Raw genomic sequence first — 11,277 nt, 5'->3', positions numbered from 1 at the left:
CTTCCTTCCTTCCTTCCTTCCTTCCTTCCTTCCTTCCTTCCTTCCTTCCTTCCTTCCTTCCTCTTTCCTCCTTCCCTCCCTCCCTCTCTCTTTCTTTTTTTCTCTTTCTTTTTCCCTCTCTTTCTTCTTTCCTTTCTTTCTTTTTAAACATTTTATTTTTAGGGGTGCTTGACTGGCTCAGACAGTTAAGCATCTGACTCTTGATTTTGGCTCAGGTCATGATCTCAAGGTCGTGAGATGGAGCCCCACGTCAGGCTCCACGCTCAGCATGGAGTCTACTTGAGATTCTCTCCATTTCCCTCTATCCCTGCCCCCCAGCTCATGTGCTCTCTATTAAAAATATATATATATAGGGCGCCTGGGTGGCTCAGTTGGTTAAGCAACTGCCTTCGGCTCAGGTCATGATCCTGGAGTCCAGGGATCGAGTCCCGCATCAGGCTCCCTGCTCGGCGGGGAGTCTGCTTCTCCCTCTGACCCTCCCCCCTCTCATGTGCTCTCTCTCATTCTCTCTCTCTCAAAATAAATAAATAAATAAAATCTTTAAAAATATATATATATATATTTGTTTTGTTTTAAGATTTTATTTATTTATTTGACAGAGAGAGACAGCGAGAGCAGGAACGCAAGCAGGGGGAGTGGGAGAGGGAGAAGCAGGCCTCCCGCCGAGCAGGGAGCCCGATGCAGGGCTCGATCCCAGGACCCTGGCATCATGACCTGAGCCAAAGGCAGACACTTAACGACTGAGCTACCCAGGCGCCCCCAAAAATATATATATTTTTTTTAAACAATCTCTACACCCAATGTGTGTCTTGAACTCATGACCCCAAGATCGAGAGTTGCATGCTCTACTGATGGAGCCAGCCACCCCCTCTTTTTTTTTTTTGCAAAGAGAAATACAGGAAAGATAAACCAGAATGAGTCTTTGAACACATCTTTTTATAAAGTTTCGATGTTTGATCACATCAAACATGTTAATATATTACACATTTAAAAATAAAATTAAAAAAAATAAAAATAAAATTAGATCAACAAGGATTTAAAAAAAAAACAACTTCAAATTGGAAACAAACGAAAACATATGAACTTCACTATCTATCAGATGGGTAACAACCATATTAAAGAAAACTGGAAAAAAAATCCAAGTAACTCTTAGTTATAGTATTTCTACCTTCAATCCAAAGGGGGGGAAAAAAACGCAAAGAAGACTTAAATTCGACCTAACAGGTTGATCGTTCATAATGGCGTGGGTGCTGTAATTCTGATAGAACTAGCTCATGTGGATTGCAGAAATGAGCAAAGGAGTCAAGATGTTAATTCAGCTGGGAGGCGGGGTGATCGTGGAGAGAGAAAGGATCTACGAATATAAAGGGGTACAAGGAGAAGGAGATGGAATGGCTCTTTTCCCTGGTCTGAAAGGCCACGGGCAAAGACATCCCAGAGGCAGTGAGCATGCTCAGCTTCCAAATCTAGAGTTCTAACCTCACTCCCCACTGCAGAGAAACAGGTGAAACGGCAGAGTCCAGGGCTCCCGCTGGAGAGCACAGGGTCAGCCTGGAACATCTCAGTAGCAGAAGTAAGAATAATGCTGAGAGAATGACAGACTAGGTCAAAAAAACACAGGAGCCAGCTTGAAGGGGCTCCCAGTAGCCAGATCTGGTACGATCGGAGCATGAAATGAGTTATGATAGTGATGGATCACATCCACAGTGACCTAAGTAAATAGTAAGGACGAGGGGAAGAACCTTACGGTACAATGTTAACTAATAAATGCAGAAGGAACCGTAGAGTTTAAAAAAATCAGTTTGGCGGGGCGCCTGGGTGGCTCAGTTGGTTAAACGACTGCCTTCGGCTCAGGTCATGATCCTGGAGTCCCGGGATCGAGTCTTGGGATCGAGTCCCGCATCGGGCTCCCTGCTTGGCAGGGAGTCTGCTTCTCCCTCTGACCCTCCCCCCTCTCATGCTCTCTATCTCTCATTCTCTCTCTCTCAAATAAATAAATAAAATCTTTAAAAAAAAAAAAAAACAAGAATAAAAGCAAATTGTACTAAAAAAAAAAATCAGTTTGGCAATCATTATAGTAATTTGACTTAGGCAAGAGTCATCCAGGTGCTGTAGAGCGAACAGGATATTCATTTAATTTCAGAAAATCTCCCCGCAGGTTCATTATTAATCACAAGGGGAAAACTAGTCACCTTACAGTAGAGACATCTGGTGATCAAAATTAACATCACCGACACAGGAACCAGCAAAAAATCCCCTGCCGCTGATAGGATCAACGAGGTGAACACCGTGTCACTTCTGGGCTATTCCTGCCACCAATACATAATCCCAGTCTAATGAAAAAGGATTAGACAAATCCTGTTGTAGAAGGGACATCCTACAAAATGACTGGCCCCCGCTCTTCAAAATGTCAAAGTTGAGAAGGACAAAAAAAGATTAAGACTGACCCATGGGCGCCTGGCTGGCTCAGTCGGAGGAAGGTGTGACTCTTGATCTCGGGGTCATGAGTTCGAGCCCCGTGTTGGGTGCAGAGATTACTTAAATAAATAAACTTAAAAAAAGACTAACCCAGGGGCACCTGGGTGGCTCAGTCGGTTAAGCGTCTGCCTTCGGCTCAGGACATGATCCTGGAGTCCCGGGATCGAGCCCCGCATCGGGCTCCCTGCTCAGTGGGGAGTCTGCTTCTCCCTCTCCCTCTGCTCCTCCCCCCTCGTGCCCTCTCTCTGGCTTACTCTCTCTCAAATAAATAAAATCTTTAAAAAAAAAAAAAAAAAGACTAACCCAGACTAAGGGAGTCTGAAGAGTCACGACATGTGAAATGCAGCAGGTGGTCCTGGGTTGGATCCCAGACCGGGAACATTTTTACTACAGAAGACAGGTAAGGGAAATGGTGAAATCTGAGTGAAGTCCGTGGGTCGGAGAACGGTGTTTCATCTACGTCTACGTTAATTTGCTGATGTTGACACATTTGCATTGCGGTGATGTAAGAAAATGCCCTTGATTTTAAGAAACACACAGTAGAGGGGCACCTGAGTGGTGCAGTCAGTTAAGCATCCGACTCTTGGTTTCCGCTCAGGTCATGATCTCGGGGTGGTGAGGCTGAGCCCCGCGCTCAGCAGGGAGTCTGCTTGAGATTCTCTCTCCCTCTCCCCTCCTGTGCTCTCTCTCTCAAATAAATAAATAAATCCTTTAAAAAGTACACAGTAGTGTTTAGGAGTAAAGAAACACAATGTCTCCAGTTTACTCTAGAATGATTCAGAAAAGTCCTATTCAGAGAGAGAGAGAGAGAAAGAGGTGGGGAAGAGAGAGACAGAGAGAGAGAGAGAGAAAGAGAGGGAGGAAGGGGACGGGGAGGGAGAGGAGAGAGGGAGCACAGATGTGGGGGGTAGAGGGATATTGGAGTTATTGGTGCTTTGGGGGCAACCTTTCTGTAAGTTTGAAATTATTTCGAAATTAAAAGTGAAGAAAAAGAAGAAAGGTCTTGGCAAAGGATACTGAATGTGCCCTACAACTGACAAAGCAGAGTTCCTCCCTGGCCTTCCTCTGGCCTTGGGGACCCTCTGGTGGGGTGGGGTGGACATGTTCGGGCAGCCTCCCAGGACAGGGCATGGGGGAAGGGGACATTTTTGGCCCCTTGGTGGGGGTCACCCTACTGGAGGGGATCCGACTGGAATGTAACTGATCCCAGGGCCGGCTTGGGGAGACAGAGGGTTGCCGCCAGTCCTCTCCTGGAGGACGGCTCCCTGAAAGCTGGGATGGTCAGGGAGGGCTGCTGGGAGGAGTGGGCCCTGGGCTGCCGGGACGTGAACAGGGTGCTGTGGGGGACTCTTGGCTGGGGCGGGGGAGCAAGGAGTGAGGTGGGCTGGCAGGGGCCAGGGGCCGAGCCGCCTGTCCTCCCACCAAGGGCCCCGGGGTGCCAGGGTGCACGTCCACGGTGCGCCCCGACAGGCCAGTGGTCCTGGGAGCCGCGCGGTCACAGCACTCTCTGGCACCAGTGCTCCCACGACAGGCCTGTCCCCGCGCGCTCGCAGGGCCCTCCCGTGGGCTACTCACGTAGTGCTGGCTGGGGACGAAGCGCTTCTCGAAGCCCAGAAGGGCGATGTGGCGTATGAAGGTGTCCCCCATGGCCGGACTGCGGGGCCGCCCCTTCTGCGGGGGCGCTCCCTGGCTGGGCCTTAAATGGGGTGGAAAGAGGAAGTCACTTTGGTCTCGGCAGGGGTGGGGGCAAGAGGGGGCAGGGAGGACGCAAGGAGGGCTCTGCTTCTTCTTTCAGTTTCTGGGATTCCTTCGACTCCTGTGGCACGGACGTGGGCGGCCTCATGCAGGCATGTGGATGGGAGAGCTTGCCAGGTCCTCCCCACGGTTGGCGAGCCCCGCAGTTTGGGGGGGGGGGGCCCATCCCCCACCCCTCTCCCTCCGGCAACCTGTGGACCAGCCACACTGGCCTCTCTACAGTTCCTGGAACACACCAAGCTGCTCCCACTGCAGGGTCTTTGCTCTTGCGGGGCCACCTGGACCGTCTCCCACTTGTCTGTAACTCCCTCCCTAGGGTCTTCAGGTTTCTGCTCAGATGGCACCTCCTCCAGGAAGCCTTTCTTGATAACTTCACAAAAGAGCAAAACTTCACGCTTCCCCCCCACACACACTCACACCTTCCCGGTTTTGATTCAGAGCACTTACTACGACGGACATATTGTCTATTTCGGGGTTTTTTTACGATGTCTCTCCTTACCAGGATGTGAGCCCCATGGGAGCAAGGGCTTGGCTGTGGCCCAAGCCCTAGCCTGGTGGCTGGCTTGCAGAGGGCCCTCCCTAAACACTTGGGTAGTGGCCGCACCAGTGCCCTCCATGGGAGGGGTGCATATCTACAGGGGTGTGTAACTGAGCACCAGTGGCCGTGGGGACAGGCTCTGAGACCTGCGTTCAAGTGGACCCTCGGGGCTCAGTTTCCTCCTGAGTGAAATGGGACCACAGGCTCTGCTGAGAGGGATGTGGGGTGAAGAGGTGAGGAGGGAGCCGTGTGCTGGTGGGTGAGGGAAGGGGCTGGGGCCTCTCGCACGGTGCGGGGGGCGGGGGTACCTGGGAGGCTCAGAGATTACAGAGCTGGTCCAAGGTCACAGGGCAGGTGGCCTCCACTGACAGTCTGGCTGCAGGCTCAGGTTGGCGGGGCTGGTTGGTGGCCCAGACGCACAGATTCCAAGACCCAGAGGCCACGGCAAAGGCCACCAGCACTCTGAGAGCCACGGGTCCCCCTGGACTCCTGGGGGTGAGGTGGCGTCTGGCAGAGGGGAGCCAAAATGTGCCGTTTTGAGACTGTTACCATGACCGGTCAAGTTGGTGGTTGTTCCTGGTTTTGTCACTAAGAAGGGCAGGGGCCACGTCCTCTTCGCTGAGAGATTTGCTTGGCACATCCCCTGTGGTCACTAGGAGGTCACCGGCCCTGGGTGTGGCCAGCCTTGCAAGGCCCTTCTCTGGTCATCTCCATTATGTATCTAGAATCTTCCCGAGGGGCGCCTGGGTGGCTCGGGCGGTTAAGCGTCTGCCTTCGGCTCAAGTCACGATCCCAGGGGCCTGGGATCGAGCCCCGCACCGGGCTCCCTGCTCGGCGGGGAGCCTGCTTCTCCCTCTGCCCCTCCCTCTCCTCCCTCCCCCCTCTCACAAATGAATAAATCTTAAAAAAAGAAATAGAACCTTCCCGCACAGGAGGATACGGTGCTCAGCAACGAGGAGCTGCCGCACACAACTCGGGGGAACCTTCTAGACACAGGTGGAGGGAGAGAAGGCAGACAGCAGAGCACACTTTGGCAGGACGCCGTGTAGACCAAGCTGAAAAACTCCCCTCGCCAGGCTCCACTGTTGGAAGGCAGGGTGACCTCCAGGGTGGGGACAGCGGTGGCCGTTAGGGAGCAGGAGGTGGTAGCCGGACTGCCCCTTCCTGATCAGGCTGCTGGTTCTGCAAGCGTGCTCGCTCTCCCATAATCCGCCCAGTCTCGGCACGCGGGGTCGCGCGTGGCCCTTTGCTGTGGGTACGTCATGCTTGGACGACAATTGCCACATGAGGAATAGGCTGGGGCCATGGGATGGACGGCAGCGCCTGGGAGCACAGCGCGCTTGGCTCACTGCAAGCGCTTCCCGCCGTCCCCGTTCCCACGCGGTGCTGCCCTGAGGTCACTGCACGCGCAGCCCCCAGGCTGGCTCACCTGGGCGCAGTGAGGACAAGGGCCGGGGAAGTCAGCGGGGCCCGGGGCCAGTGGCACTTCCCTCCCTTCCTCCCGTGGCCTTTCCACTCTTGCATAATAGGTTCCGGGCCCCGGGCGGCGAGCCGAGTCGTGCAGACACCACCTTACCACTTCCCTCCTGTGGCCTCCCCAGACCTCCTCCCGCGGCCCCCGCAGCCAGGAGCATCCACAGCAAGTCCCGTTGTCGCTTGGCAGGCTCAAAGCCTTTGGGACTTGAATGCACGGGGGAGACAAGCAAGTGACCAAAGGATTAAAACAAAAAAAAAGGGAATGAGCAAATTGAAGGAATGAGATAATAAATGGATACAAGGGCTGTTTGGGGGGGAGGGGGCGGGGGGAGATATAAACTTTTTTTTTTTTTTAACATTTTATTTATTTATTTGACAGAGACACAGCGAGAGAGACGGAACACAAGCAGGGGGGAGTGGGAGAGGGAGAAGCAGGCTTCCCGCGGAGCAGAGAACCCCATCGATGTGGGGCTCGATCCCAGGACCCTGGGATCATGACCTGAGCTGAAGGTAGACGCTTAATGAGTGAGCCACCCAGGCGCCCCCAAGATTCAAACTTTTAAAGTTTTAAGACTTTTATTGTGAAATATACAGAAAATTGCAGAAAAACGTACAGTTTGGTGATTATCAGATCATAATGATGAGGAAGTCGGTATCCCAGGGGCCCGGTCAGCTGCGTATTACAACCACAGCTCAGAGTGCCCCCCACTGCCCCTTGACGGCTGGCTGGAGGGCCTCAGCCGGGGTCGGAGCGCTTTGTATTTACCAACACCTTATCATCACGAGGAAGCTGTCAGATAGGTGCTGTTATTTCCCCCCACTTTACAGACACGAAAACTGAGGCACAGAGCCGTAAATCAGTTGTAAGGGAAGAGCTGGGATTTGAACCCAGGCAGTCCGGACCCCAGGCCCATGCTCTCAACCACTGGGCTCCCCTGCTCTGCCATTCATCATGTGAGTGAATGATGAACACGACTGGGGATTCACGAGGAAGGAGTTGGCCTGCACCAACACCCCCAAAGCAGGAGATTCCCAAATTGGGCCAGGCTGGGAAGGAGGCAGGTCTTTACCTCTTCCCAGATGCCACGTTCTCCAACGCCAGGCCTTCCCCACATGGGCTGGGCGGGCCAGTTCCTCAACCAGGAAATCCCCGGGGCTGGGCCACGCTGGCGAGTGGAGAGGGATGTGACATCGGAGCCCGAGGTCCAAGCAGTGCCCTCCGGGATCTTGTGTCAAGAGAGGGAATCCAGGGCTTTCCAGGATGGGAACAAATCAGCCATCGTTACGAGGCTGTTAGTTCTTTCCCAAGCATAACTTAAAGCCCACCTGCTGCCCCTCCTTGGGTGAGAACAGTCTGGATCAGCAGCCTGAGGACGCCCGGGGCCAGCCCTCAGGACCGGTTGGTTCTCTCCTGATGCCCACACTGGTGGGACGGGGCCCCCCCCAGGTGCCACTGCCTGGCAGGCAGCCAAGCCACTGGGAGGGGACGCTGGCCGTGAGGGGTCAAGGCTCTTAACTGCAAGCAGGTGTCTGCATGCAGAAATGTGGGTTGCTGGAGATCTGCTTCCCAAGGGGCCACAAATCTTCCGTTTCTCAGAAAACCGGACCAGAAATGGGCTCTGGGTGGGTCGGGGATGAACCCTGAGGCCTCATAAGAGAACCAGGTGCCTGCACTCGAGAGAGGGCTCGAGACACACCAGAGTCCCACCCCTGGGAATTTCTTCTCCCCTGGGCGGGGGGCCTCCGACCATGCCTTTGGTCTGCAGGAGGCGGCGCCCCGGGGGAAGGCACATCCATGCCACCTGCTGGACACACACACACACCTGCTTCGGACTCGGACTCCTCCTAGTTGGGAGCCCCTTGGCAAGTTAACACGAGCCTTCGTGTTTTCACCTGTAGGATGGCAGGGACAACGGTACTTATTTCGCGGGCTGTTGCATCGCGTGAGGCTCCAGTGCTTAGCGTGGCAGGTAGCCCTCACTAGCCGCAGACTGTGCACAGGGCCACCCGAGGTCAGTAGAGCAGAGGGGGCACAGGTCCACTCCGCCACCTCAGTCAGGGCGCTTGCTGGCTGTTGAACCCGGGCCTTGAATGAGGGAGGGGCCACATGAATGACAGCAGGCACTCCAGGCTCCGGGGAGAAGCGTGAGGTTCAGTCGCCCGGGGCAGGCTCTCGATTGGTTGGGAGTTGTCACCTGAGGCTGGGACAGGGGCTTTCCTGACGAGGTCAGGCACAGGCCAGAAACCAAGGCCACGGGCCGCAGCCCAGGGCTTTCCTCAAGGGACTGCAGCGTCTGGCAGAGCTCCTGACACCAAGTGGGTCTGGCAGATGCCGGGCTGATGGGTGGAATTTTGCAAGCCCGCCTCCTCCCTGGCGGGCTGCCTGGGGACCCTCAGGGCCTGGCCTGTGCCCGCCCCTCCAAACCCAGGGCCTGGCTGGGCCCCGATGTGTCATGCAAAGAAAGCTATCTGAAGCTCCTCAACCAAGCACAAAGGATAAATCCAGCAGCAAGCTGCCACCGCAGGGTATTTTGTAGTGATCTCTGAACTTGAAGCTAACTCCAGTAATGAAGGAAACCATGCCCCAGATGCAGTCACCAGGGCTGGGCCGCCACTGGCAGATCTGTCTAGCCCCAGGACGGCCGGAAGGGGCAGTGGAGTCTGCGACCTGTCAAGGGCTCAGTACCTCTGCCACTTCCAAGGGGACACAGAAAGGCACACAGGCATGGATCGAGGGACGGTCACCTGAGATGGTGTACGAAGGTGTGAAGCGGCTGCTCATGCCATCTTGCAGCATCCTGCCTTGCATCAAGCTCCAGGCCCCCTGGTCCCTTCTAAGGCCGACAAGCCAACACTCACTGTGGCTTTTATGACCACACCCCCTAGGCTCCTCACTCCGACCCCGCATTTTTGGACACCCTCGTCTGCTGTCTTTTATTAAGGATTCTTCCAAAAAGGTTCTAGACTGGTCACCATAAAGGAGAGGACAATTTTGGTCTGAACTCAACAGACCCTTTTATGATGTAGCTAGACCTTCTTAGAGCCCATGACATCTAGGCTTCTGGGGCGCAGTCCTGCTTTCTCTGCCTCTGGTTGGATCTACCCAATAGTTTTTATGGAAACGAAGGGGGACATCCCCCCACCAGGTCCCCTCAGGCACTGCCTAGCCATGGTCCTTGGTAAGAGCTGTTACTGGTTTCCGGAACTTGAGATTTTAGATGACCGGAGACCACGCATAAAGTTGATGCTGCAAAATGCTTCTCAACCACCTGATCTTGCTTCTGAGAAGGAAATCCGGCAGGAAACACCTTTACTAATGGGTATTGTATCATAACTTGCTTTCAACTTTACAGACACTTCCTTAAAAATAAAACCACAAGATATGTGTGTCTTGGGGGTGGGGTGGGGCAGAAGGGGGAGGTAAGGTACACACAAGACCACTGTTGATCGGAGTGATGAGGCTGGGGAAAACCATGAGCCAATCCAATCTCCTTGGCTTTGTTACTTAACGCTGTTCCCGGGGTGAGAGAGCCCCTCTGGAGTGGCCAAGCTAGGTCTCCCACTGTACTTGTCACCAGGCCACCAGACCCCTAGGGATGTGTGATTTCTACAACCAGCTGCAAGCTTTCAAATCTTTGAGCTAAAAGGGCAGGCAGCCATGGGGTGAAGTCCAGAAAGCCAACCACCCATATTGGAGTTAAAGGTCCAATTGCAGAGGCTGGTAGAGCAACTTCTAGGGGGTCTAAATAAAAGGATGAACAGCTCCGTTTGTGCTCATCCTCCTGGACCCACAGGTCGGAGAAGCAGAAGAAGAGCTGCTATGCTAAAGAAAGCAGCCTACAGGTCCTCTCAATTCCTGGAATCCTGTTCCCTTCTTCGTCCCCACTATCGGGAAACCAAGGCATCCCTGGGAAACATACCTTCCGAATACATACATGTCCAGAAACTGAGGCTTCCATTTAGGAGATACCCTTCAATGTGTGACAATTAACTGCCCACCATCGGTTAAACCAACCAAAGCACTTGAATTTATTTAGACTGGGGCTTGTGTTAAGTAGAATCTGGTAAGGTCTGGGGTCAACCTTCCTAACACTTTTTTCTTTCCAACACGACACCTTTTTGGTGCTCGGTGGTGGTGGTGGTGGTGGGGCAGAAACGAGGCCACAAGGACGCTCAGAATCACCGACCTACTTTGAGAGGGAGCCAGCTGCCAGCTGCGGAGAGCACCATGGTGGCGGCACCGAAGGCTTCAGACCCGTGCTCAAGTCCTGTCCCGGTCTCAGGGAAGACTGCAGCGGGGGTTGTGATTACGATTCAGCCTTTACTTCCTCATCCATGAAGTCTCAAAGCAACGTCGGCCTGGGGTGAGAGCACATTAACACACCCCACTTCACGGGCCAGAGGGCTGGGACCAATGACTTCAGACGTGCTCCCCGCCAGAAAGGCAAGCTGCCATACGTCAGCAGGTCATGACGAGGGAGGGCAGGCAAATGCCAAGGTCAGGGTCTCTCAGGACAGACCCCCTCTCTGCTCCAGCGTAGGCCCTTCCCCTCAGGCCCACCCCCCGTTGCACTGCCTCCCAAAGGCTCTAGGAACCGAGCCTCATTTTCCCCGCCACTGAAGGCCGGGAGCTTGGAAGGTGGGAGGGGGCCAGTGCTTGGCCAGACTCTGTGGATGGGATCTGAATCCTGTAACCCTGGGATGTCCAGGTTTCTTTGCTTGTGCTGTTTCTGATGGAAATTTTCTCAAGGTTAACAGCTGTCCCGAAGCAGAGCTTGGATGTGGTTAACAAAGCCTGTGTTCCTCATCACTACCCTCCCTGGTAAAATTCTCTTTGACCGCAAGTCACGGAATAAGGAGGCCATTTCAGAAACACTAAAGCATGACGAGACCTGTTTACGCTGTTTCGTTTTTCCATTCGATCCTCACTGACCCGACAAAGGTCTCGGTGGACAAGTTTAATCCCCTCACTCCCTGAAAGGATCACTCGATCTATCTGTGGTCCCATTTATGCAGGCACTGCCAGCTCA

General features: G+C 54.0%; 1 protein-coding gene across 1 annotated transcript in view; it reads right to left on the bottom strand.

Moving 5' to 3' along the window:
- Positions 1-4,176, bottom strand: part of NCF1 (neutrophil cytosolic factor 1) — a 17,880-nt gene extending 13,704 nt beyond the window's left edge. The window contains exon 1 of the mRNA XM_034988703.1: positions 4,054-4,176. Coding sequence (XP_034844594.1) covers positions 4,054-4,125 — 72 coding nt within the window. The 5' untranslated portion in view covers positions 4,126-4,176. The remainder of the gene's footprint in view (positions 1-4,053) is intronic.
- Positions 4,177-11,277: the final 7,101 nt, after the last annotated feature.

Source organism: Mirounga leonina, unplaced genomic scaffold (assembly GCF_011800145.1).
Source record: "Mirounga leonina isolate KUSES-001 unplaced genomic scaffold, KU_Mleo_1.0 Mir_454, whole genome shotgun sequence".
Taxonomy (NCBI): domain Eukaryota; kingdom Metazoa; phylum Chordata; class Mammalia; order Carnivora; family Phocidae; genus Mirounga; species Mirounga leonina.
The sequence above is the reverse complement of the archived record's forward strand: the minus strand, read 5'-3'. Positions and strand labels throughout refer to the sequence as shown.